This window comes from Bos indicus, chromosome 25, assembly GCF_029378745.1.
Source record: "Bos indicus isolate NIAB-ARS_2022 breed Sahiwal x Tharparkar chromosome 25, NIAB-ARS_B.indTharparkar_mat_pri_1.0, whole genome shotgun sequence".
NCBI lineage: Eukaryota > Metazoa > Chordata > Mammalia > Artiodactyla > Bovidae > Bos > Bos indicus.
In genome coordinates this window covers 1,981,636-2,008,474 of record NC_091784.1, presented here as the reverse complement: position 1 = coordinate 2,008,474, position 26,839 = coordinate 1,981,636, and the positions used below count along the sequence as shown (strand labels likewise).

The following is a 26,839-nucleotide window of genomic DNA, read 5'->3' as shown; positions in this document are numbered from 1 at the left end:
GCCACGCACCTGCACCCCGAGGATGCCGAAGATGATGAAGAAGGCGCAGCAGATGAGGACGATGTTCCCGATGGGCCTGAGGGACGATATCAGAGTCTCCACCACCAGCTTGAGTCCCGGCGCACGGCTGATGACCCTGGAAGAGGGCCAGAAGGAACGCGTTGCTGGGCACGCCCAAGGGAGCTGCCATCAGGAGGAGCGCCCAGCACTGCAAACACCTTGCCGCCCTGCACCTGCAGCCCGGGCCCCTCTCCCTCCCGGATCCCGCCCCACGAGTGGGCCCACCCTCCTGTATCCATCCCCTCCTTTGGCCCCGCCCCATGGCCCAGTCCACCTTAGCGGCCGCAGGGTCCGCAGCAGGCGCAGCACACGCAGGATGCCCAGGATCTTGGCGCCGCCAGCCGAGGCCATGGCCACGATGATGTCCACCAGGGACACCAGGACCAGCACCCCATCCAGTATGTTCCAGCTGCTCTGCAGGTAGGCATGCTCACCCGAGATGAGGCCCAGGGCCACCACCTGGTGAGTACAGACGATGGGCTCGTGGACCTACGCCCTGTATACGTGGCCATGGCCGCAAGGCCAGATGGACAGACCCCTGGGTCCCCCAGGACACGGTGTACCTTCACCATCATCTCCGCCACGAAGATTGCTGTGAAGATGTAGTTGGAGACGCTGAGGAAGACGCGCTCCTGCAGGAGACAGGAACATGGGAGAGGCCGCCCGTGGCCATGGGACCCACCCCTCCCCGGTGAGGAGAGAGCCTCACAGTGCTGCCGGGGTCGATGTCGGGCCTCTCCAGGGCGATGGTGATGCAGTTGAGGAAGATGAAGACGAGGACGACATGATCGAACATCTTGTGAGCAATGATCTTTTGGCAGGAGATGCGGAACCTGGGAGCCGGGAGTGGGGTTTTGAGGACAGTCCTGGCCAAGCCCTGGCTTCTGTCCACAGAGCTCACCGTCCGGTAGGGACGAAGGGGGCCCCCAGGGCAGGGTCAGCGTTCCCAGGTGCGCCCCTCACCTGTTCTGTGGGGAGAAGAGGTACAGGGCCCAGGGCTCGCGGCTCCGGCAGCACTCCGGCTTATGCGGCTCCAGCACCTTCTGCAGCCTTGAGCAGCAGCTCTGGGGAGGAGGGGGGGGTGTTCAGGGCCCCTCCCAGCCTGACCAACCCCAGCCCCTCCCACCTTCAGGCTCAGCCCTGTCCACCCACCCAGGCACGGGGCCAGGGAGCTACACTGGGGTCCGGGGGACCAGTGAGTGGCCACCCTCAGATCCACACCCAGGTGGCCCCAGCAGTCCTGGGCAGCAGGGTGCCCAGCTAAGAAGGCACTTACCCTCCCCCCACGGACGTCTCACTGGCTGACCGACTCCAACCCAGAACCAGCCCTCAGCCTGAGGTGGGGCTGACCCTGGGGCGAATCCCACTCCAGAGCTCCCTGTGGATTCGCTCTGGCCCAGACTGTCCTGCTTCCCAGCCCCTCCCGCCCCCAGGGCCTCCCATGAACACTGCCCCCACGACTGCGGGGAGGCAAGGGGCCAACGTGAGGCCCACCCCCACTCACGTCCTCCACATCGTCATCAAACTCGGCCGGATCCTCCTTGTGGCTGTCGATGCGCAGGAAGAACTCGCTCGGCAGGGCCAGCACCTGCCCGTTGCAGTCGTGGACCTTGGTGGGCAGCAGGGTGGCTGGCCGTGGGGGCCGCAGGTCCAGCGTGCTACGGTGGTCCAGGGACTCGGTGCGCCGCAGCGGCGTGGCACGCGTACCCGGCGAGGCCCCCGCCCCGGGCCGGCCATCCTCGGCCTCCTCGTCAGTGCTGCCGCTGCCCCTGCCCTCACCGGACAGCAGCGACTCGCGCTCCCCACACTGGCTCCTGCGCTTGAGGCTGGGTGCACGGCCCAGGCTGTTCCAGCTGGAGCGCCGGCTGCTCCAGGCGCTGTTGGGCCCCCAGGGGGCGCAGGGCGAGCTGCGGAGGCTGGACTGTGGGGTGAGGGCAGGAATGAGCAGGTCACACCCCTCCCAAGTCACCCCCAACACGCTGGCCTCAGGGCACCTGGCTCACAGGCCTTTCCCTGGTGAAAGGATCTCCAGTGACACCCGTGGGTGACATTCGTACATGGATCATCTCCTTTAATGGGCTTCCCTGGTGGCTCGGATGGTAAAGAATCTGCTTGCAATGCAGAAGACCTGGGTTCGATCCCTGGGTTGGGAAGATCCCCCAGAGAAGGAAATGGCTACCCACTCCAGTATTCTTGCCTGAAGAATCCCATGGACAGAGGAGCCTGGCGGGCTACAGTCCATGGGGCCACAAAGAGTTGGACATGACTGAGCAACTAATATGCATGTGTAAACTAAACAGGGCCTCTCCTCTAGGGAGCTGCTAGGGGCACTGAGCCTTCAGCGAGATGCCTGTGGCACACAGTGGGTCAACGGTGAGCTGGAGACACCGCCAGCAAGTGTCAGATCCCTGAGGGGGCCTCGCATGCCAGCTTGAAGACCAGAGGGTGGGCGAAGGTCATCAACGGGCCAGGGACCAGCTACAGACCAGGCATCCTCAGATGCGGCCCAGCAGCTGACCTGGATCTCAGGGGAGGGACCGCTCATCAACTTCTGGCTAACAGGCTCTGGACTTCCAGGAGAAGCCACACGCCCCCTCAGGAGAGAAACTCAGCTGTGCTCCAGGACTTCACCTTTGCTGTGCCTATGCTCTCTGCCCTTCGCCGTTTTCACCTCCTGGGTCAGCAGGAGCTGAGCTGGAATCTGGCCCAACAGCTCCATCCTCCTCCTGGGGGCTCTAGCAGCTTAGCTGTGATGTGCTTGGCCACAGCTGTTCTGTGACTGACACTCGATGTCCCCTCCCCCTCTCGATGGTTCACCTGGACTTTCCTCCAGGTTCACCCCCCACCCCACCCCAAGTTAGCCTGTCCTGCTCCACCCACCCCTTCTGGCCCTTCTGAGATGCACAGAGCCGGCCCTAGCTGCGTCTGTCTGGGGTGGTGCTTCCTGGGTTTGTCTGGAAAGACCGTGGGCCCCAGCTCCGCAGGGCGGTGCTGGTTGTGACGCATGGAAGCCTCCGCCCGGCTTCCATCACCTGTTTCGTGTGCTCAGCTTTTACACCTTTTTGCCATCCTTCTCTGTTTTCCCTTCTTGTACATTCTGTGTTCTGCCAGCTTTTATCTTACATTGTGCAAATTGGAAGATAAACTTCTGGCCTGCTATTCTACTTGCTTATTCATACACCTCCCATCAGAACAGCGGTTTCTAGTTCCATTTATAGAAAACAAAGCGCTCGGGCCTGACGGATTTCTGGGGAGGAGGGGGCACATTTGGGACCCTCACTCATCTCTGGGAAAGGTCTAAGGAGCTGTGTTGAGGGGGTGAGCCTGAAGGTGCCCTGAGGCCAAGGCAGGGTCCCCTACCAGAGATTTCTGGTCTCCTAGCTGAGGGTCCATGGAGCTGCTGCTGCCACGGCGCGAGTCCAGGGGGCCAGGGGCCTCGTCCAGGTGTGGGGAGCTCTTGGGGGTGGGCATGGGCGTGGCCGCTGTGCGCATGATAAGGGGAGGGGGCAGGCTGCCCCGGCCCTCCAGGTGCCCGTTGGGTGTCACTGCCAGCGAGTACATCTTCATCTCTAGGGGAGGGGGGAGAGGGGAGGCCACTCGAGCCTGCAGGGCTCCCAGGAAGGAGCGCCTGTCCGCCTAGGATCCCCCTCCGGAGTCCCAGCTGTGCCCAGACCCTAGAGGCAGTGTCCCCTCCGCCCCATCCCTGCCCCCCATCCACACACGCACCTGTGGCCCTGAGGTCTCGGAACTTGTCCAAGTCCTCCTCCAAGTGGGTGGATGTCTTGTCTTCATCTGTGTCGGACCTGGTGGCATCACCCTGTGCCCGACGAGCACACAGCAAACGTGAAGCTCCCCGTGGGGGGGTGACCCCCAATGTAAAGGTCAGGCCCACAAGGGGTGGGCGTAGACAGAAGAGCCCAGCAGGGCGAGGACGAGGTCTGCCCCACACTCCTGGTTCCCACCGCCTCCCCTGGAAGCCCCTCACCTCCTCTGGAACCCCTCACTCCCCTGGAAGCCCCCTCACCTCCCCTGGAAGCCCCTCACCTCCCCTGGAAGCCCCCTCACCTCCCCTGGAAGCCCCTCACCTCCCCCGGAAGCCCCTCACCTCCCCCGGAAGCCCCTCACCTCCCCCGGAAGCCCCGCACCTCCCCTGGAATCTCTTACTCCCCTGTAAGCCCCCTCACCTCCCCTGGAAGCCCCCTCACCTCCCCCAGAAGCCCCTCACATCCCCTGGAAGCCCCCTCACCTCCCCCGGAAGCTCCTCACCTCCCCTGGAAGCCCCCTCACCTCCCCCGGAAGCCCCTCACCTCCCCCGGAAGCCCCTCACCTCCCCCGGAAGCCCCGCACCTCCCCTGGAATCTCTTACTCCCCTGTAAGCCCCCTCACCTCCCCCGGAAGCCCCTCACCTCCCCCGGAAGCCCCTCACCTCCCCCGGAAGCCCCGCACCTCCCCTGGAATCTCTTACTCCCCTGTAAGCCCCCTCACCTCCCCTGGAAGCCCCCTCACCTCCCCCAGAAGCCCCTCACATCCCCTGGAAGCCCCCTCACCTCCCCTGGAAGCCCCGCACCTCCCCTGGAATCTCTTACTCCCCTGTAAGCCCCCTCACCTCCCCTGGAAGCCCCCTCACCTCCCCCGGAAGCCCCCTCACCTCCCCCGGAAGCCCCTCACCTCCCCCGGAAGCCCCTCACCTCCCCCGGAAGCCCCGCACCTCCCCTGGAATCTCTTACTCCCCTGTAAGCCCCCTCACCTCCCCTGGAAGCCCCCTCACCTCCCCCAGAAGCCCCTCACATCCCCTGGAAGCCCCCTCACCTCCTCTGGAAGCCCCACACCTCCCCTGGAATCTCTTACTCCCCTGGAAGCACCCTCACCTCCCCTGGAAGCCCCCTCACTTCCCCTGGAAGCTCCCCCTCACCTCGGCCTGGAAACCCTCCACCAGGATGGCCACCAGCAGGTTGAAGAGCACGTAGTTGCCAAAGGTCATGAGGGCCACGAAGTACAGGGCGGCCCAGGAGGACGTGGAGGCCATGCCGTTGTACAGGACGACGTTCCAGTCCTCCTGGGTGAGGATCTGGGGGAGGGGCGGCGGGCAGAGTGGGCCCAACGTGTGGGCCGAGGGGGCACCAGGATGGGGTCCTGGCTGGGGGAATGCCGCCAGGTCTCAGGACCAGAAGGACGAGTGAGACCAGGCCCACCACCTCAACGTCCCGGCCACCGTTCTTCACCCCCAGTGGCCTCGGAGGGGCCTCAGCCAGCTCTGAGCAGGGCTATGGCCCTCCAGGAACCACCCGTGCACAGCAGGGGACGGCCTGCCCAGCTGTACCTGGAACACGGTGACGATGGCCCACAGTAGGGAATCAAAGTTCTTCCGGTCGGGGATTGTGTCTCCGGTATCTGTTTTCAGACTGAATTTGCAGCCAAAGAGATGCATGCCAAGGATGCTAGGGGGGTCGACAGGCAGGGGTACAGTGAGTGACTGGTGCGGAGGGCCAGGTGTGGGGCTGGGGACCCAGCCTGGTCACCCCACGCCCACCATCCACTCCTCTACACCTTCCTGAACTCTGGCTTCCTTGTGGGCAGGACTGCCCAGGGTCGATGGCCAAACTGTTTCCATTCTATAGGTGGTAAGACCAAAGCCAAGAACGCGGGAAACACGGGAGGCCACTCTGGCTTCAGGCAGCAGCCAGGACTGGGTGTCTGTCTCACCCGGCCTATGTGGGCTGCTCTCTGCCCCAGACCCCTCCCCGAGGCCTGGGATCAGTGACAGCAGCAGGGGTCCAGGAGCCCCAGGTTGCCTGCCTGCCCCTCCCTCCTCCGCCCCTTTCGCCCTTGGCTCTTGAGCACAGTCCCAAGTCCCCCACTGCGTGCTGGCGCCTGGCAGCAAAACCCACAGTAACTGAATTTGTCTTCCTCTTTGAGGCTCAGGGCACCCAAGGCCCCGAAGCCAGGGCCGGCGCAGTGGGCGGGCCCGGCTGGGAGCGGGGCCTCCCGTCCAGCGCCCGTGCGGGCTCCTTGCCACAGGCCTTCCCCTTGCAGCCACCCGGGGCAGGGCGTGGCGCACACACCTGAAGATGAAGATGAAAAGCATGAGCAGCATGCAGAAGGTGGCCACGTTGTCCATGGTCTTCATGAGCACCACCAGCTGGCGCCGCAGTGCGGGCATGAAGCGCACCAGCTTGAGCACCCGCAGCAGCCGGAAGGTGCGCAGCACCGACAGCCCGCCGTCCGCCTGCCCGATGATCTCCCACACGCTGGGGGTCGGGGGTGGGGTGGGGTGGGCGGGGTTAGGATGGCCTACTCCCGCCCTGATTCTGGGACACTCTCTTCCCAGAGGCAGGAACGACAGCCTGGAGCCACCTCGGCCTCTGCTCAACCCCACCTGGGAGCAGGTTCGGCTGCATCAAAGCATCGGAGGGGCTGAGGGGTGGTGGTGTCTCTGAAGACTCGACTGAGCGCCTTTCCAATGTGCCTGGCTTGTCTGCTCTCCTTAGGCTGGGGGCCCCCTTGACTCCCAAGGGCCCTGCTTTGTCCTGGGGGAGGGAATTTCCCCAGATCCCCCTGGTTCTTTCTGTGCTGATTTTGCTGCAGCAAGCTGGCCTTTCTTGCAGGGGCTGAGCCCTCAGTGGAGGCCGGCTGCAAGGCTTAACAGCCACTGAGTGCCTGCTCTGTTCCCGCAGGGAACAGCTCCACTAGCTTCTAGAAACTCCCGCCTGAGCTGCAGCTGACTTTGTCGTGTGCACCCGACTCTGCCTTTGAGGAGGGGCGAGGGTCCCGCCCCAGGAGACCCCACCTCTGCACCCTGATGGCAGGGCCTTTCCCAGTGGCAGGGGCTCTGCCATCTGTGGGGGCTGCGGTGGACATGGGAGCCTCCCCAGGCCCCAGGGGAGGAGGGGACCTACCTGATGACTACGATGATGCCGTCAAAGATGTTGTAAGGGTTCCGGATGTAGCCCAGTGGGCCGCAGGCCAGCAGCTTCAACAGCATCTCCAGAGCAAACATGCTTGTGAACACAATGTTGCTGATCTCCAGGGCGTTGGTCAGCTCATCGGGCTGCGGGTGGCAGAGTGGTTGTCAGGGCCCACCCCCAGCCCCCACTGCCTGTCATGGCAGGGTGGGGCACCACTCCACTGCGCTGGGAGCAGGTAAGGCTGCATCAAGGGGCTGTGGCAACATCTCAGGAGGAGCCCCATCGGCTGCTGTCCAGAGGAGGAAACAGGGACCGCAGGGGTGTCCCCTCCAGCTGCACCCCAGCCTGCCTGGCCCTCCCACCCTGACTGTCCCTGGCTCCCCCAGGCCCCACCTGACCTTCCCAGCAGCATGTCTGAGAAACAGGGCTCCAGACACTTCCCAGACCCCAACAGCACAGGCCTTGGGAACAGAGCCTAGAGCATCTGTTCCAGGGTGGGCGTGTGGGTACCCGGGGTGCAGACAGTACAGTGTGGTTCCCCCAGCAGCTGCCCCGGCCCTGGTGGCCCCACACACCCTTCCTTGTCAGCAGAAGGCCCCAGAGGCCCTTTTCTTACTGGGGATATGCTGGTCCAGGCGCCTATGTGTGCAAGTGCACACCTGTGCCAGTGTAAATGCTGGTGTGTGTGTGCCAGTGTGTGGTCTGCTTGTGTGCACGTGAGTCTGCATGTACCCGCATGTGTTGTGTGCACGCATCGCCACCCACGTGTGTGTCTGTGCACAAGCCCACATCTGCACAGATAACCTTTGCGTAAGTGCGTGTGTGCATGTGTGTGTGTGCAGAGGCTCCTCCTGGCCAGGGATCCCCGAGCCTGCTGTTGCTCCTGCCCTGGATCTCACCCTCACAGACAGCACCTCTCAGCCGCCAGCTGGAGGCTAATATCACTTGCATTTTCCCTGAAATTGCTAAAGGATGAAAGACCAGAGCTTAAGGGACTTAAAAAGCCCAGAAGGCAGAAAAGGAGGAAGGCAGTTTGGTCATTAAGAGTGAACTGGCCTCGGTCCCCAGGGAGGACGACCTCTCCCTGCCAGCCCAGCCGCTGCTCCTTGGGGAAGCCCCAGTCCAGGGCAGGGGCCGCGTGCCAGCACCATGTGCCACTGCCACATTCCCCTCTGGGGCCGCCCAGGGCATCCCAGCCTGAAGGCCCAGCTCATATGGGGGGCTCTGTCCATGAAAGCTGGGCTCTGGGGGACCCACCTTGAAAAGCACCAGATGGCCTGGCAAGTGCCCTCGGCTCCCTGCTGCCTCTGGGTCTGTGATCTCAACGCCCCAGCCCAGACAGAGGACCTCCGGATGGAGCCACAGTCTCTCTGTCTCCACTCAGCAGAGGCCCACCAATGAGCAGCAGGAGCATCCGCTGAGTGAACGGTAAAAACTCCCTCACAATCGACCTTCAGCCCCACTGCCACGCCTATTCCCCAACCCCAGAGAGCCCTCTGTGGAGCCCATGAGAGGCTAAAGCCTGCAGGAGACACAGGCAGGCGGGACGTGCCCCAGGGCCACTCTGAGGGCTGTCTGTGTGGGGCACCCACCTGCTCGTGGTACTCGACACCCATGCTCAGCGTGTTAGTGAGGATGGCCACCATGATGCCCCGGTTGAAGTACTTGCTGTCCACGATGCGGCGCAGCTTGCCACTGAAGGAGGCCCAGACGTGGCCCAGCCCACCCTGCTCGCCTGCCGCCGCCCGCTGCGGCCCCCTCCGCCGTGTGCCGCCCACGCCTGGCGCCTCTGCCACGGGGGGCGACTGCATGGGGTCGCGGTGGTCCCCGTGCCGCACATCCTGCGTGAACTCGTAGACCCCATTGCTGTCTGAGCCTCCACTGTCTGAGTCGCTGAACTCCAGCTCGGGGTCCTCCAGGGCACTGGTGCAGTACGGGCAGCTGCTCAGCTCACAAGTCAGCGTGCCCGCCTGGGGGCTGGGCAGGGGGCAGGGCACACTCAGGCCTGACAGGCGGCTGGGGGCCTGGCCCAGTCCTGCGGGGAGAAGGACGCAGGCAGCCTCAGGTTGCTCAGCTGGTGCCCAGGAAGCAGGCGCTCACGGAGGCTGCTGTGGGGTGAATGGTGTCCATGTGCACACCTGCACACACCTGGGCACACTCATATACACTTGGGCACACAGCTGAGCACATTGTACACACCTGAGCATACCATGCATGCCTGCATACACCTGAGCACGGGTGCACATCTGGGCACTCTCATACACACCTGGGCACACAGCTGAACACATGCACAGGAAGAGACGCACACACTTGCACACTCATACGCCCTGCAGAGCTGCTCTCTGTTCACTCAGGGGTGAAAAGAGGCAGAGGCACATCCCCGCAGGAGCCACACCACCCACAGAAATATGACGTGAGCCACTTTCCAGTAAAGGGATGCCATGACCGTGAATGTTCTGGCTCATGATGCCCTGAGCCATCGTCACTCCACGCTGCCTCCCCGGCTGAGTCTCTGGGGCCCAGGTGACTCTGCACCCACAGAGGCTTAGACTCGCTGCAGCCAGGAGCCCCGCAGGGCCATGCTCCCCCAGGGCATAGTGCAGAGCTGCAGGCACGTGTGCGGTGACACCCCGGGCACCACGTGAGCACACAGGGCGGCCCCGGCACACACACCTCTCCCTGCCCCAGGTGCCCCTGCCAGTGCAGGCCACCTGGGAGGCCTCAGCCTGGTGTGACCCCAGGGTCCTGCATGAGCCAGGTGGGTTAGGCCGGGGGCCCAGGTGGGAGGACCGGGTGTACCGAGGGGCACCCTGGCTCCTCTGCTCAGCCTCTGGGAGCTCTGCGACCTTGGCTTCCCCTCGCCCCGGCCCCAGCCACAGTCTCCCCACCAAGAGTGCAGGCCAAGTGCTCCTCCTGAGAAACAACTGGCCGCCCTGCTCAGGGCCAGACGTGGGCCATGGGACATGGCCCTGGGGCTTCTTTTTTGCTTGCTAGCTTCAGAATTCTCATTTCCCGGTGGCAAACACTTGCACCCCACTGAGCCATCAGCTGCTCAACAACACAGGATGGGTGGAGGTGGGGGGGCACCTCCTCCCATCTGAGGCCCCCAGGCCCCCTTTCTCTCCCTTGTCCAGGACTCCAAAGAAGGCTGGGCTCATGAGGGTGGGCACATAGGTGGGGATGTCCCAGGAGCCCTGTGCCCCACCCCCCACTGCTCCCCACAGGGGCAGGTCCTTACCATGCTCCCCAACCAGGTGCTGGATCTTCTCGCAGGGGTCCGGGCTGCTCAGCCTCAGGGGGCTGTGCCCCCCGGCTCCCGGGGGGCCACCAGGCCGCTTCCCCTTGGGCCCGAGGCCGCTTTTGCCACTGCCCGCAGCCGAGGGCAGGATGGTGGGGTAGTTCATGGCTCCCAGCCCGGCGGCCAGCTTGAGCCCAGCAGCGGCAGTGGCTGCGGCGTGCGCCACGCGCGCCCTCTCCTGCGGCCCCTCCACGTGGCAGTCAGCGTGGTACACACTGTGCACCGACTCGGCGTCAGGGGGCCCGCGCCCGGGTGAGGCTGGCGCTCCGGCCCGCACCAGCCTGGTGTCGCCGGCTCCTGGCTCGGGGCCTGGCCGGCGGGGGCTGCCGTGGCTGAAGTGGTAGTGGTGGTGGTGATGGTGGTGGTGGTGGTACACGAGGTGGTGGATGGAGGCAGCGCGCCCGCCTGCCCGCCGCGGCCGCCGCCCTGAGCCCTGGCCATGCGTGGCGCCACCGGGCTCCACCTTCTTGCGCCAGCGGCTCTGCCAGCGGGCGTAGAGGCGCAGGCCACGGCGCTTTAGCTTGCGGCACACGTGGCCCACGTACCGGAGGAGCTCCTCATAGCAGCTGCCCGGCTCAGAGAAACTGGCTAGTGTGCTGTCATTGGACAGATAACGGGCCCGCTGCTCCCGCATCAGCTGGTTCTCCCGCTGCTTCGTCTCTGAGAACTGCGTGGCGATGACCACCAGGCACAGGTTGATCATGAAGAAGGAGCCCACCTGTGGTGGGCAGGCAGCCGTGAGCTTGCTGGCCATGTGCTCCTGGGAGGTGGGGAAGTGGGGAGCACTGGGATCCATCTTGGGTGGGGCAGGAGGCCAGGACAACAGCTGTGATTTCTACACCACTATCAAGCCTCTGATGAGAAATACACTGAGCCCTACTGTGGGCTTCCCGATCTAGGGGCCGACGGGGCACCCTGGGACAGGCGGGATCCCTGCTGATTCGATACTAAGCCCCAGCATCTGGAATGGGTGGTGGGCAGTGGCTGCTATCAATTGTGGACAATTGGAGGACGTGTAGGGAGACGCCTTCCTGTCATTTGTGTGGTTCATTCCCTCCTCCTGAAGATATATTCTTCAACTGGATCCTCATGCCTGGGTCAGGCCTCCCCCAGCCCCCAAGGCTGCACTGTCCTCTGAGGCAGGGTCAGCAGATGACACTCTCCTGTGCTTGGGTTTATGGTCTGAGATGGCACCCCACTCCAGTACTCTTGCCTGGAAAATCCCATGGACGGAGGAGCCTGGTAGGCTGCAGTCCATGGGGTCGCTAGGAGTCGGACACGACTGAGCGACTTCACTTTCACTTTTCACTTTCATGCACTGGAGAAGGAAATGGCAACCCACTCCAGTGTTCTTGCCCGGAGAATCCCAGGGACGGGGGAGCCTGGTGGGCTGCCGTCTATGGGGCCGCACAGAGTCGGACACGACTGAAGTGACTTAGCAGCAGCAACAAAGGGCAGGTTCCTGGCTCAACTCACCTCTGGTCTATGCAGACCCTGCCTCAGACCCCAGGGCCACTGAGAGAACCAACTGAGTGCCACCTTTGGGGATCACACTCCCTGTGGAGGGCCAGGATGGCACAGGACCTCCATGGATCCCGGGGGCAGGGCCACAGCCAGTAACAGAGGAGTTCAGGATCTGAGACAGGTCTGTCACAATGCAGGGACACCCCACCACCCCTTGCAGCGGATGTCCCACCACGTCCCCACACTCACGATGATAAGCAAGATGAAGTAGATGAAGTTGTAGAAGGAGTGGGCGTCCATGACGTAGTACATGATGTCCACCCAGCCCTCCAGCGTGATCACCTGAGGGGGGGCGGGCAGGAGGCTGGACACATGGACGGCCCTGAGAAGGCAGTGGGCCCTCCTCGCCTGTCCTGGGGAGGGTGGCATGGCTGGCGGGGCAGGAAAGCCCTGCCCGGCACTAGCCCCCAGCCCTACACGCTGGGCGTGGGGTACCGGAGAGACCCGGAGCCCACCTGGAAGATGGCGATCCAGGCGTAGCCGATGTTGTCGAAGCTGATGGCCCCGTTGTGCGGGTTGGAGTCGCCCGAGCGGCACACATTGTAGTACTGGTTCCAGTTGATGCAGGTGTGGTGACCCGTGCCACCTGCGCCCTCGGCCTGCGGCTGCCCGTAGGCCTCCCAGCCCAGCGTGCACTCCACGCGCAGCTCGCGGCGGCTGGGGATGTGCGAGCACTTCTGCATGCCGTTGTCCCGGCGGGAGGAGCAGATGAACGGGTTTTCCTCGCCCTCCTCCGGCTGGTAGTACGGCCGCAGGAAGCTGAGGTTGCTGTTCCTGGAGTAGAGACGGCGAGACAGACACACACAGAGGTATACACACACAAAAAACAAAAGGTAAGAGGCAGACCTAAGTCCGCTAGTACTAGTGCCGCTCTCGGAAGGTCAGGTCTTGTCTGGGGAAACCGGGCTTGGAGAGCAGGAACCTGGAGGGCGGAGCCTGTTTGGGGGTGGAGCCTCCAGGGGCGGGGTCTGGAGGGAGGGGCCTCCGGGGCGGGGCCTGGAGGGAGGAGCCTCCGGGGCGGGGCCTGGAGGGAGGAGCCTGTTGGGGTGGAGCCTCCGGGGCGGGGCCTGGAGGGAGGGGCCTGTTGGGGTGGTGACTCCAGAGGTAGGCCCAGGAAGAGCAGGTTAGGGGCAGGGCCTGCGCACCTGGCGAAGGTGCTGTCCAGGAAGCAGCGGTTGCGCAGCAGGCCGGCCCAAAGCTGGACGCCCACGATGCCGAAGATGAAGAAGACAAAGAAGCAGAGCAGGAGAACGTTGCCGAGCATGGGCAGTGTGTCCAGCAGCAGTGTGACCAGGATCCGCATGCCTGCAGGCATCACGCAGCCGGTCAGCGCAACAGAGCCCTCCTGGGCATCCCTGAGGCCCCAGCCCCTCCTGAGCTCTCTGCCATTCACAGGTGGGCATCAGTACCTCTGCGGGGGACACGACCCAGGCCCCTGTACATTCTGTTAGACCCCACGGAGGGCAGTAAATAAGGCCACCGACTGGAAAGGCTCAGGGTAGGTGGTCCTTGCTCCTCAGGAACGCCAGCCCGGACCACACTGTATCCAGGCGGGCCCCTAGCGTGACAGTTCAGGAGTCCCGCAGCCCCAAGCTCATCATGGGAGCAGCAGCCTGGGGGAGCCCCAGCAGCTCAGACTCTGGGCTGCCTCCTGCATGCAGGAGCCACGGGTCTTGAAGCAGGTACTGTGTTTGGGGACCAGTGTTTCTTCCCACTCTCTATGTGAATCATGTGAAGCAGAGCCCTGGAGGGGAGGTAGGGGCTGTGTGCACCCCAGGACAGGAGGCAGTTTTTTGTTTTTTACCGACTTTTTTCTTTTTAATGTGGACCATTTTGAAAGTCTTTATTGAATTTGTTACAATACTGCATCTGCATTATGTTTTGGACTTTTGGTCACGAGGCATGTGGCATCTTAGCCCGCAGACCTGGGCTCGAACTCACATGCCCTACATTGGAAGGTGAAGTCCCAACCACTGGACCACCAGGGAAGTCCCAGGAGGCAGCTTTTGAGAAAGCGTTTGGAAGCTCTCGTTCCTGGGTGCGATGGAGTGTGTGAACACAGATTAATCCAGGGAGTGGGTCAGCCAGCCCCACCAGCCCTTCGCTTGGTCCTGGCTCTGCCCTGCTCCCAGACCTCAGCAAGGACATGTCTCACTTCCAGAAACAAGCAAGGGCCAGGCTAAGGGTGCAGGCAGAGCCTGGGGCAGATGCCAAGGCCCCCTGGAGAGCGCCCAGGGGCTGCTGGGTGACAGAGGGGCCCCTGGGGGTACAGGAGTAATCACAGCTGGGAGGGGCACTGCAGTTTCAGAAATGGCCAAGAGGAAGATTCACCAGGGACAAAGTCTGAGAGCACCACCGTTGCCAGACCGCAACTGGCTCCAAGGCCACAGATGATCCAGGGTTCAGAGTGGACCCCAGGCAGCCAGAGTGAGACGCAGCCTGGAACATGCCCACTGGGGGCTCACAGTGAGGGGAACATGGTCCAGTGTGGGGGAGGCACCCTGTTTGGGACCAGGGCCTGACCCCACAGGGAAACTAGGCTGAAGGCAGCATTTGGCCTGAAAAGTGATCTGTACTGTGAAAGGGGTTGTCACTTCAGGCACTGAAAGGGGCCCAGGTGAACAATGCCAGTGTGTGGTGGTGCTGGGCCCAGAGCCAAGAACCACCTCACCTCACAGCCGTCCTTGAGGAGTACCATCTTCACAGGTGGGTAAACCAAGGCTCAGAGAGGCACAGTTACTTGCCCAAGGTCACACAGCATCTGAACCCTGTCTGATTCCCGAGGGTAGAGCCAAGTGGCAGCTAGATGGAATGCCTAGGAGTCCCACAGCATAACCCTTCACCCTCCTGCTCTTTGGTGGAGCTGACAGCTTCAGGGGGAGACACTGACCCATCCTGGGGGGGATACTTCTTGGAGGAGCTGCAGGACAAGCCCTGATCCCCTGGGCCACGGTGCTGAAGCCACCAGGACCCAGGATAGGCAGCCAGAAAGGCTGTGCACACCAAGGTGGTACACGAGACCCACCTGTATGCGTGCGTACACACACTTGACAGTCATGTGCGGAATGCCCCCCACTATACCCTCAGGAAAACTAACAGCTGAATTCAGTCAGAACACTGGAAACTCTGAAGACACGGAGATCCCCACACAGACCCATGTGGGCATGACCAAGGTCAGCACAGACCACCTTCCAAACAAGCTTCCAAACCTACACCGTCCAAACCCACACGACTGCCCAGAAGTTTCTCCATGCTTCCCTGAGCACCAGGCCCCTTGGCAGGGCTCAGATAGGAAGATTGCTGGGGCGGGCCAAACAAGGAAGCCACCACGTCCTGCATGGCTCCAGGACATGATCCCAAATGCTGTGTGGATGATGAGTCTGAGGTTCCGAATGGCCTGACACTCAGCAGCCCTGGGGGACATGGGGCTGCCATTCAGCCTGACTGCCCATCACACCCCGGCTTGGTACAGGGTTGCTTTTCTCCACCCGCCCCCCGCCACCCCGAAAAGCAGTGGCAAATCCTCAGCTGCCATGTAAGTGGCAGGAGGCCTGCACCATGGTCTGGGCTGGGACCCCAGTACCCAGCAGCCAGACAGGCGGTACGGCCTCTGGGTCTTGTGCCCAGTGGGGCCTCAGGAGCTCTCAGCAGGGCTGTCTGGCCACGCTTACCCCAGCCCCAGGTGGGGGTCACTTACTGGGCACACGGTTGATGGCACGAAGGGGCCGCAGCACGCGCACGGTTCGGATGGCCGAGAGGCTCACGTTGTGTCCGTCCAAGGAGTACTCCATCATACTGGGGGCAGAGCAGGGGCATGCTCAGCGGGGGCAGGTGCTGGGAGGGGAGATCAGAGCTAGGCCAGCGGGCACCCGGCTCTCTCCAGGGTACCCTGGCGGCTGAGGCCAGGAGGTGAGCACTTGCTGGAGACATGATCCCCATGTCGTTTGCCCAGCCCAGCTGCCCGGAGGCAGGGAAAGCACAGCCTCCGCTCAGCACTGGAGGACCCTCGCCGCTCACAGGCCACCCCGGACACCCTGTGTCTGTCCCACAGTCCCTGGTGCTGGCACAGGGAGCCCCAGATAGGTCCCGCTCCTGGCACCCCACCCCCAGCCACTCCCCGGGCCCCGTCCTGCCTGAGTGCACCTCCCCATCTCTCATCCTGGGGGCCCCCGGGGCCGCTCCCAGGCGGGCCTGACCAGGCACTGGGGTCGCTCCAGGCTGGCCCTTGGGGGAGGGGCCTTACCCCGCCATGACGATGAAGAAGTCCAGCCTGTTCCACGTGTCACCCAAGTAGCACTTCTGCCCAAACAGCCCCAGGGCGATCATCTTGATGACCATCTCCACCGCGAAGAAGGCGAAGATGAAGTCGTCAAAGGCCTGCAGGAGGGGGGCCTGAGAGTGGGGCCTGCGCCCCTCACACGGCCCAGGCCGCAGGTGACTGGCCCCGCCCCCCTCCCTCCAGGCTCCGCCCACACCCAACTCTGCCCTCCGACCCCACCCAGGCCTCGCCCCTCCCACCTCCAGGCCCCGCCCCTCCGGCCCCGCCCACCTCTAGGATGCCACAACGCTCCGAGCGGCACTCGACGTCCTCGCAGGGCCGGAACATGCCCAGGGTCACGCAGTTGAGCATGATGACCAGCATGCTGACATGCTCGAACCACGTGGGGCAGGTGCCGAGTTAAGGGTTCACGTAACAGTTAAGGAGCCCCAGGTCGCTCCCCCAGCACCCCCCCAGATGCCACAGGGGTCTCAAAATCTCCCCATTCCGTGCCCGGCCCATCAGCTGGGCAGTGAGGAACAGACCCCAATACTGGCCTCTGGACACCGCTACCAACCTCTCGTGTACAGCAGGACCCTGGACCGAGGCGCGGGGCCAGACACTGCCCCTCCACCAGCCTCCCTAAACTGTGGCCAGGCTCACCACTGCTGCCCAGCTGGGACCCCAGGTACTACAAATGCCCACTAATTGTTACGGGTGCCATAAAGGCAGCCTCAAAGACCCTCTCCGTGGCCCTGCAAGAGTCCCTCCTGTAACCCCAGAGGATGCCCTGACCACAGCGACAGGCAAGAGGGATGCGAACTTTAGCCCAGCTCGGTGCCTGTGCCCAGGGGACCTGCAGTCCTACTGTGAACCTGGATGAAGGGGGATGGGACATGGACGAAGGACAGGTGAGTGAGGACCACCCCCCAAGTTAGTCGGCTCGTGAAGGGTCCCGTCCAGGAGACTCTCCCTTTGGCAGAAGGGTGTCCAGTCAGGACATTAGGGTGCCTGGCCAGCAGCCAGTGCTGTACCAACCCGTGCTGTGTGAACCTGGTCACCTGCAGGGTTGCTGGCCCTCAGGATGGAAGGCCACCGGCCACCTCAATGAGGACGCACATTCTGAGAGTGGCCACCAGGTGGCGCCTCGGCTCCACAGAAGCCACAGTGCACCGCCAAGTTCCCCCTCTGCTCCTCCGGAAGGCAGCCAAGTGGTGGGCCAGCAGTGCCAGGCCTGAGGAAGGGGGTTCCCCGGTGGGGGCAGTGGGGCTTCACTCAAGCCCGTGGGTGTAGGCAGGTGTCCCTCAGATGGGAGGGCCCTGGGGCACTCCTTGTACCTCGCCTCCCACCAGGACACATAGCCAACCCCGGGGTGGGCTTCTCGTGGGGCTGCCCGCCTGTGCCGCCCTGGGCTGGATAGCAGGGGACCCGAGAAGCCTTCCCAAGCTCTGTGGGGTGGAAAGGGCCTCCTACTAAAGAGAGAGAGTCAGCACTTGGAATACACTGCTTGTTGGAAGACAGCCTGGGAAATTCAGTACCGCGGCCCCTAGCCCCACCCCCGGCGCCCAGGGGGCTGGACAGGATGATGGGCTGGACCGCCTGCAGCACATGCGGGCTGTGTGCCCTGGAGCCTTGGTGCCCCTCTGTGCCCCCTCAGTGTCCGCCAGTTGGGGGAGGGCGCATTGCACAGTTCAACAAGGTGACCATAGCAGTAGGGCCTGGCTCCACAAAGTGGGTCGGTCTCCAGGGACCTGAGAGCCCACTCTACGCCCCTCTGCACGTGGGTGCTAGGCTCGGGGTCCATGTGGCCCCGCCTATGCGGGTCTCTGACCCTGAGGTCACCTGATACACTGGCAGAGGCTATGCGTGACTGGGGTCAGGGAGGGACAAGGCGTGGGGATGTTCAGGGCCTGTGTGTTAATTCAGGCGGATGGGCAGAAGGCCGGGCTGTGTCTGTCTGCCCTTCCATCGTGGAGCTGGCAGCCTGCCCCACCGGGACAAGGGGCAGACCCTTCTCCCCCGGTGCCCCACAGGGACAGGGCCAACAGTGGCCTCTCTGAAGCCCCTGGTCCCTGGCGCCCCTCGCAGTGTGGCACTGGGCCACCGATGTAATTACCCGTTCCCACTGAGAGCGCCATAATTACACTTAATGGGTTCAGCAGTAACAAGTGCCTCTGCTGTGATCTGGCTGCAGAGAAACAGAAATCAGCATCCCGCTAAGATAGCTCAGAGGGCCCGGCCCCCAGGTCCGCAATGGCGGGCCACCGCGAGCAGGCAGCGCTGGGCCTGGTGGGTGATGGTCAGATGCTCCCCAGACCTGGCTGGTCCCTTGGTTTTGCAGGCTTCCCGCCCCCACCCCTGCAGGGAGGCAGCGCAGAGCAGCCTGCGCCCTCGGTTTGCCTGTCCCCAGCAGCAGGGGTGTGGGGACTGCGCACCCGTCTCCCGCGACACCTCTTCCCTGCCCCAATTCCCCTAGCTCTTCCTCTACCCCAACGGTTTCTGCCTGGCTGGCCCTGCCTCCCACGTGGTGAACGTCCTGCTCCAGGAGCAGCAAAGTGCCCAGCCCAGCCCACCCCTGAGCCCTCAGCCCCTCCCATCTTCCACCATCACCACATCCCTCTTCTCAGACTGATGTCACCAGCCTGATTCCTCCAGGGCCTGCACCCACTCTCGCTCTGAGGTCACCCCAGACCCTGGAGCTGGCATAGGGCAGAGCTGAGGACCTTGGCACTCGACAGTGCCGTGTACATCTGGAGCCCCAGGCTGGTCTGGACTGGGACCCATGAAGAGCTCTTGGGCAGGCACTGGGGGTCACAGTCCCCCGCCGGTGCTTCAAGCCAGGTCCCCAGCAAGTTGTAAAGACAGTCCCGCTCAAGGTCCTGGGCTGCGGTCCTACCTCGATACCTTCCCAAACCGTAGACAAACCCCCAACCTCAGCTTCCCCTGACCCTGCCTGCCTCCCTCAACCTTGGGGCCTGCCCCAGGGGCTCAGCACAGCTTCCATGGCTGCAATGACCCTGAGGGATGAGCACAGGCTCACGTGAGCAGCAGAGACACGGTCTGTGTAGCTGGGGTGACCTACCTGGCCAGTATGGCCCCCACCCATCCCCACAAGCACAGCCCTTGGTGGTTACCATCCTATGATACACCCTCCCCACCCCCACCTAAACACCATGTGAGGGATGAGGTCCCGGGGTCCTGCAACCCGCACCCAGGAGACGCAAGCTGCCCTGCCTGGGGAGGGCTCTCCACGCACAGGGTCCCCCTGGCCCAGTCCAGAGAGGAGACCCGCTGGAGGGAGGCTCCATCAGCCCCCTAGGCCAGCCATCCCCGAGTCGCGCCTCAGTGGGCAGCTGACGACAGGCGGTGCCAACCGGACTCTCATCTCACAGCCGCTGACTTCCGGAGGCTTAATTACACAGATGGATTTTCCGGGTTTTAATTAAAAATCCTGTAGGTTTTGAACCAAATTCTACAAATCAGAGTCAATTTCCACTGCGGGTCCAAGGAAGCCAGGCTGACGTGTGGCTAGGCAGAGATGGCTGCGCCAGCCCGGCAAGAGGCCTGGCCACATGCAGAGGGGCTGGGGCCTGGGTCTTTCGCACGGGACCCCACAGCCAGGAAGGTTCTGTCCAGGCCTGGAGGCTGAAACAAAGGCAGACAGACTGCTGACCCATGCTCCCGGACCCCCCCTGGGCCTTGGCCTGACAGAGCCCTGCTGTCCAGCCTGGGCAGGGTAGGGCCTGGACTGACATTCCCTGGGGAAGCCTGTCCCACACCCAGGCTGGGGGCTTGCAATGAGAAATGGGTTTCCAGAGAGGCTCAAAGAGGGGCCCAGAGCCAGGCCCGGAGACCCAGTCAGCAAAGGGGGCAGGGATCTGGTCTGTCCTGGGACCCCCTCAAGTGCCATACCCTGCCCCCACCCTGCCCCACGGGCCGCACACTCCGTCTGGAAGCTCTCCTTGCATCCACCGGCCCTGCATCAGCCTCCTCCCTTCTGTCTCTGCAGCCTTGGTGGGGACCACCTTCCCACCCCTGCAGCCATGCCCACAGGCTTCGCCTCCCCCAGCCGGTGCAGTGCAGGAAGTCAGTCTTGTCGTGAAGACTCTTGGTGCTGGATCCATGGTCTCCCAGCCCACAGCTGCAAAGCGCCCAACACAAACCCAATGACAGGCCCAGAGGGCAAGGAGGGCAAGGTGGACAGCAGTCGCTGTCCATGGTGCTGAAGAGTCCACATCTGGGGAGCTGAGGGCTGAGAGGCTGGGCTCACCCAGGGCCGGGCTCTGTGGAGCCACTTCAGAATGTCTAGCTCCATGTCCCTTCTCATTCCCAGACTCCCAGCTGGTTAAGAAAAGCACATCAAGGGCTGCTTGGAAGACAACTGGGGAGCAGGGTGACCCCCAAAGGTGCTAGGATGCTGCAAGGTAGGGAGCTGGGGTTTGGGGAGGTCAGGAGAGGCTTGATCAGCACACACCAGAGGCAGCCAGCCCACCCACCAGCAGCCACGCCATGGGGGTACTGACTCACCATGCCCATCACCAGGGACACTGGTCTCCAGGGTCCTGGCACAGGGTGGGGGTCCCTGAGGCCTGGGTGGCGCAGGATGGTGTGGTCCCGGACCCCTGAGCCAAATCCTCAGCATTATGCAGCTGCCCACAGCCCACCCAGACCTGCTGGTTCCACGAGTCTGGGGACAAGAACCTGACTGCCAGGTTCTCTTCATGACCCCCACCCACCTCTCACCTTTTTTTAGCCTCAGATCATACCAGTCAATCCTAAAGGAAATCAACCCTGAATGAAGGACTGATGCTGAGGCTGAAACTCCAATATTTTGGCCACCTGATGCAAAGAGCCGACTCACTGGAAAAGACCCTGACGCTGGGAAAGACTGAGGGCAGGAGGAGAAGGGGATGACCAGGGATGAGATAATTGGATGGCATCACTGATTCAATGAACATGAATTTGAGCAAGCTCTAGGAGATGATGAAGGACAGGGCAGTCTGGCGTGCTGCAGTCCATGGGGTTGCCAAGAGTCAGACAGGACTGAGCGACTGAGCACCACCACCCACCTCTCACGTTTTCTTAGCCTGTTTCCCCACCTGTACAGCAGTGGTGACGATAGCTACTTTCCAGATGAGGACAGTCACTCAGATCCCCCCATCCTGTCCCTCATCCTGATGAAGGCTGCCACGGCCCCTCCCCTGCCGCCTGGGACATGCGGAGGGAGGGGACATCATGCCTGCCCCCCACCAAGGATCTGAGGCTGTAGGGCGGGGCCTGTGGGGGAGGGTCAGGGTGAGGGACGCCATCACCAGGGGTCAGACAGCAGAACCGGGCTCCAGACCCCAGAGACACAAACCCACGGGGAACACAGGACTCAAGGGCTGTAGGGCGGAGTCCCCGGGTGTGGCTGCTATGTGGGGTCTAAGCCCTGACCCCCCAGGCCACGTTGAGATCACGTGGACAGAGATGCAAAGCTCCCAGGAGGATGAGAAGGCCTGAGCTGGCTGCCCCCAGAGCAATCTGCTGGGCTCACTCACCCTCTTAGGCCCAGCCCACAACTGTTCAGCGTGAACGTCCACGTGCCCAGGCAGAGGGGCTCCAGCACCAGGAAAAGGAACCCGGGATGGGGTGGCCCAGAGCTGCCCACACCAGACATCCGGGTCAGCATCTGTGCCCTCCTCACCATGGCTGAGGCCACCACCCAGGCCAGGCCACTCTTGCTCGCGCCGGGACCAACTCCCCCCTGCTGCCTGCCCTGTACCTGCGGCAGCCCCCGGAGCCCCGTCCTTCCACTACGCCAGGGTCCAGGACACACAGATGCAAGAGCAGGCCCTAGCTGATTGTGACCCCTAGCAGGCAGACCCCTGTAGGGAAGCCCTCAAGGCTGTCCTGCGGCGGTGGGGAGTGTGGGGGGGCCTCCAGACCCTGCCCCCAGGGTCCAGCATCGGGCCGTCCCGTGTGGTGTGGAAGAGCCGCCCGATGGGCAGGAAGATGAACGGCTGAAGACGGACTTGAAGGGTGGACGCCAAGCTGTTACTGAGGCTCTGGACCTGCCCAGACGCACCGCCTCTGGGCGGCCCCTGGTGGGAAACCCCTCTCTGCCGCGGGGTGGGGGGCCCGGGGGCGGCCGCCCCTTCCCCACGGCTCTGCTCCTGCCCCACCCGTAGCTGCACGCCGCCCACGCAAGCCGGCCTTCATCTCTGTCTCCTCCAGTCCCGGAGCACTCAACCTTGCGCTTCCTATTTGCCAGAGGAGAAAAGCATATGTTTATTCATGGGGGCGGAAGCCTCGCCCTGCGGAAGAACAACCTGGGCCCTGAGGCCTGGGAGGGAGCGCGCCTCCCCAGAGCCCGCTGGAGACCCCATGGGCAGGGCTCAGGGCAGCACGGAGACCCCAGGGCCCGCCCCGCTCCGCGCAGCACAGCGTCTGGAACCGAGTGCTCTGTTCCAGGACCCGCTACGGCAGCGAGGCACCCTGACGTTCTCGGTCTGGGTGCAGGGGCCCAAGCCCCACTGGACAGCAGTGTCTGCAACCCTGAGACCACTGACGGGTGCGTGAACTGCTCCAAACATGTCCTGTGCGGCTGAGTGGGAAAAGTCTGCGGTGGGGAACAGAGCAACCCCGTTACAGAGAACGCGTGTGCAGGCGCGCCGGCAGGCGGGCAAGAGGGCTGGGCCCAGGTGGGAAGTCCGATCCACACATGACGTGAGCGTCACTGGAGCTGCATCGCTGGTGCAGTGACCAAGCTGGGGTGTTAGGAAGTGCAGACACCGCGATCCACAAGGGCTGCTGGCTAAGTGAGGCTGGGGAGGGGTCCCCACTCCTGGCTCCCCAGCCACCCACCCGAGCAGACACACCTAGCCCAGTGTTTGTGGGGCAGCCAGAACCCATAGGCCTCCTGCCCGGCCCCCCAGCTGGTGACCAGCACTTCCCAAGGTTGCCACAGACTCAGAGCAGCCTCCTCCCTTGCCGGCATCCGATCAGACACACGTCACTAACAAGGGGGGCCTCCCTCGCCAGCCTCGCCCTGGCAGCGTCCCCGCAGAAGGGCCGGTGGCTCACACGCCATGAGAGTGGCCCCCACTCAGGGGCCAGCATGCTGGTGAGACTAAGCTGGCCAGCAGCGCCATCTGTGGAGCACCAGCTCTACAAGGAACTCAGAGGGCTCCTGGCAGGACCCACGGACACCGTCCAAGTGCAGCCCCTACTCCAGACCCCCAGGAAGCAGGAAGATGAAGAGGTGCTGTCTGGAAATTCCTCAGAGTGTTAACCCGAGTCCCCACGCAGTGCAGGGTCACACCCAAAAGACCCAAAACCCGGAGCTTAATACATACATGCATTCAGGGTTTTCCCGGTGGCTCAGTGGTAAAGAATCTGCCTGTAATGCAGATGTCGCAGGAGATGCAGGTTCGATCCGCGGGTCAGGAAGATCCCCTGGAGGAGGGCACAACAATCCACTCGAGTGTTCTTGCCTGGAGAGCTCCATGGACAGAGGAGCCTGGTGGGCTATACAGTTCATGGGGTCGCAAAGAGTTGGGCACAACTGAAGTGACTTTAGCACATGCTCATACACGCATTCACAGCACCCGAAAACCGGGGACAACCCCAACGTGCACCAGATAAATGGACAGGCAGCACATGGTCCACCCGAGCACCGGACCGCTACTGGGTCATGGAAAGGAGTGGAGCAGCACCTGCCGCCACGCACCGACGAGCCTGAACACACGACGCGCGGGCGGCCAGACACCAGGGCCATGTCAGTACAATCCCATCTACAGTTTACGAGACGTGCTGAACTGGCAGATCCACAGGCAGTGACCCACTGGGCACCAGGGGCTGGCAGAGAGGGCAGGGTCCCTTTGGGGTGAGGTAAAGCTCCAGAATTAGGCAGGTGTGGTCGGTCAGGCCGTGAATGTACTAAATGCCGCTGAACCGTTCGCTATAAAAATGCTGATTGTATTACAGTACGTGAACTTCACCTTGGAAGATGCCATTTGAAATGAGCCTCCCTCGGGCGGGCGGGCCAGTGTGAGGGGCTGGGCGGGGTGGGGTATCCAGTGATGGCTCCCAGGGCCTCAGCAGCTCGGGGGTGTGGCTGAGATGGGCTGGGGGTACAGTAACACCCAGCAGGCAGGGGCTGAGCCTCACCAAATGAGAGCCGGGCCCCTGGGCATGGGCAGTGCCCTTCAAAGGCCAGGCAGCATCCTTCAAAGGCCGGGCAGCAGCCACACACGTGGCACTCAGGCCATGCTATGTGGCATCCACCCTGGCTTCAGCATGGGTACCCCCAGAGCTGGGCCTGGCCCCCGTGCACCCCCAGGTTCTGTCAGGGTCCAGGGCTCCAGGCCCGCTCTCCATGGCCTCAAGGCCCTGATCCTCCCCTCTGTGAGTGACGCCCACACCTCCAGGGACTTGGGCTGGACCCTCAGGTAGGGGTCTTCTCCCTGGTCTTGGGGCCCTGGCAGGGACTCTGGTGTGCAGCAGCTTGGGAGCCAGGGGCTGACCCCCTGCAGCACTGAGCAGGCAGAAGGTGTGGACGGAGGCCTGTGTAGACCCGCCTGCCCCTGGGGTGGGGTGAGTTTCAGCCCAGTTTCTGGCTGCCAGCCTCCACGTGCAGCCAGAGGGTCTAGGCAGAGACAGACCCCTGAAAACGAACACTCCGGCCCCTCCTTCGGGGGTCTGGGCTCACCTGCAGCCCCCATTCAGCGCCCTCCCCCAACCCCGGGCAGATGCACCTTCCCTGGAGGCTGGAGATGCCTCTTCCACAAGCACTCTTGGATAATTAATTAATTAGCAAGGTAATTCATTAATTAAGGTTCCCACTGTGGTGACGGGGCCCAGCCAGGAACGGAATGCTCTACAGACTTGGGGGCCTCCAGGCAGAGGGACAAAGTGGGTCCCCTGGCACGTGCTTGCTCACACGGGGCTGCAGACAGAGGAGACAGGCCACCGTGGCCAAGACCAGGAAGCTGAAAATGGAACCACGTGGTGAGGGAGCCCCCCAAGGGGACCCAGACATTTATGTAACTATACCCTCAGCCACATCATGCCAAATGCCCCCTTTCCCAAGGGGTGCCCAGGCCACTGCCAGCGGGGACATGGGGGCAGGGCCTGTCTCCGAGGGTGTGCTGATCCAGCATGGACGGGCTCTGGCCTGGGGCCCAGGTGGGGCAGAGGTCCACCCGCAAGGGCTCAGGGCAAAGCCGGCTGCCCGGGACCCGAGCCCACTGCCGTCAAGAGCCATCTCAAGGGGAGGCGAGAGAAACCCCACAAAGCGCAGGAGCACACGGTGCCCATGGGGCTCCCAGAGCGGGGCTTGAGCACGGCCGTCCTGATGCCAGGGAAGAGCAAGGGGGTTCATCTGGGGGGCTCTTCAGGGAGGGTGCCGATGGAGACCGTGTTTTTAGGAAGCCATTCTTTCCCCCAGGCCATTGCCAAGGCGACAAGCTGCTGACAGGTGTAGGAGGCCACGGAGGGGCTGCCCCCAGTCTCCCCCACAGGAAGGCTCCACAAGTTTTAACTGGGGGAGGGGGTGGAGCCCAGAGGATCCTGTTGGTGTCTGAGAAGTGGGGCAGGCAGGAGGGGGACCCAAGACCAGGGAGGAGCTGGGTGTGTGGCCTCGGCCTCTGGCAGGTGCAGGCAGGCTAGGCTGCAGTCCATGGGGTCGCTAGAGTCTGATATGACTGAACGACTTCACTTTCACTTTTCACTTTCATGCACTGGAGAAGGAAATGGCAACCCACTCCAGTGTTCTTGCCTGGAGAATCCCGGGTATGGGGAAGCCTGGTGGGCTGCCGTCTCTGGGGTCGCACAGAGTCGGACACACCTGAAGCAACTTAGCAGCAGCAGCAGCAGAGAGAAAAAGGCCCCGCTGGCCCCCTCCCTGCCCCCAGCGGCTCTGCCTGTGGCAGGGCCCTGTCTTCTGTGGGCAGCTCCAAGTTGCCCGTTGTCCACATCTGTGGGGACAAGTGGCCACCAGTCCCCACAGGTCACCTGTACCCCTTGGAGCCACAGGTATGCCCACCTGTCTAGAGCTCCCTGGACGCGCTCACCCAGCATCAGGGTGGCAGGACCTGTCCTGGCCATCGGGGGTGCAGCAGTACTCCATTTCCTTCCTGCTCCGTCCCGGGTGCCTGCTGTGGTCACACGGGGCAGGGGTCTGGATCAGGAGCCTACCGCAAGCACCTGTGAGCTCTCCCTGTCCCGGTGCCCGGATGGTGCCCACTGACCTCCCCGACTGTCCGCCTGCTCAGACCCCGGCGCACGGGGCCGGTCTTCCCACCCCCGCCCCAGCCTGGGCCCGTGTGACTCACTCAGTCTGCTCGGCCGGCTGGGTGGGGAGCGAGAGCCGGCCAAACATGGAGCTGTTTGTTCTCAGAGAGGCTTGAGGTCACGCGGGGGGTACTGGGGGTGCTGGCTGTCCCAGGTAGAGCGCATTCCCGGGCGCCTGCGAGCCCACTACCCACCCAGCCCAGTGATGGGTGCTTATCGCCCCACAAGCGGCTTGCTGAGGCTGCCGGAACGTTCTTTCTCCCCCTGGACCCAACTTTGTGTCCTCAGAGCCCCTCCCTGTGCCGGCGGCCCCGAAAGACTTCCGGAGCTGAGTCTAGAGGCTCCCCGGAAGCCCGCTCTGACCCCAGTCTGCTCCGCACCCCTCCCCCAGCGCCCTGGGGCCGCATGATGTGGGCTGGCGCCCAGACCCTGAGCAGCCTGGGGCACCGACGCCCCCGCCCCGCCTGTGAGAGTTCTCACTCAGCTCATCGGGAGAGCGCCGTTCTCACGCTGGCAGTC

General features: G+C 63.3%; 1 protein-coding gene across 5 annotated transcripts in view; it reads right to left on the bottom strand.

Annotated features, from left to right (window-relative positions):
• Positions 1-26,839, bottom strand: part of CACNA1H (calcium voltage-gated channel subunit alpha1 H) — a 58,971-nt gene that overhangs the window by 10,052 nt on the left and 22,080 nt on the right. For 4 of the 5 annotated variants that reach the window (XM_070779387.1, XM_070779385.1, XM_070779386.1 and 1 more), the window contains exons 3-22: positions 16,337-16,449; positions 16,031-16,164; positions 15,485-15,582; positions 12,933-13,092; positions 12,243-12,561; positions 11,977-12,069; positions 10,204-10,981; positions 8,558-9,000; positions 6,957-7,108; positions 6,123-6,308; positions 5,381-5,498; positions 4,973-5,128; positions 3,787-3,877; positions 3,421-3,629; positions 1,565-1,981; positions 1,024-1,124; positions 770-893; positions 624-692; positions 335-519; positions 10-136 (exon numbers count right to left, since the gene is read on the bottom strand). In XM_070779387.1, coding sequence (XP_070635488.1) covers positions 10-136; positions 335-519; positions 624-692; positions 770-893; positions 1,024-1,124; positions 1,565-1,981; positions 3,421-3,629; positions 3,787-3,877; positions 4,973-5,128; positions 5,381-5,498; positions 6,123-6,308; positions 6,957-7,108; positions 8,558-9,000; positions 10,204-10,981; positions 11,977-12,069; positions 12,243-12,561; positions 12,933-13,092; positions 15,485-15,582; positions 16,031-16,164; positions 16,337-16,449 — 4,073 coding nt within the window. The remainder of the gene's footprint in view (positions 1-9; positions 137-334; positions 520-623; positions 693-769; positions 894-1,023; positions 1,125-1,564; positions 1,982-3,420; positions 3,630-3,786; positions 3,878-4,972; positions 5,129-5,380; positions 5,499-6,122; positions 6,309-6,956; positions 7,109-8,557; positions 9,001-10,203; positions 10,982-11,976; positions 12,070-12,242; positions 12,562-12,932; positions 13,093-15,484; positions 15,583-16,030; positions 16,165-16,336; positions 16,450-26,839) is intronic. The other variant, XM_070779390.1, reaches the window with a different exon arrangement.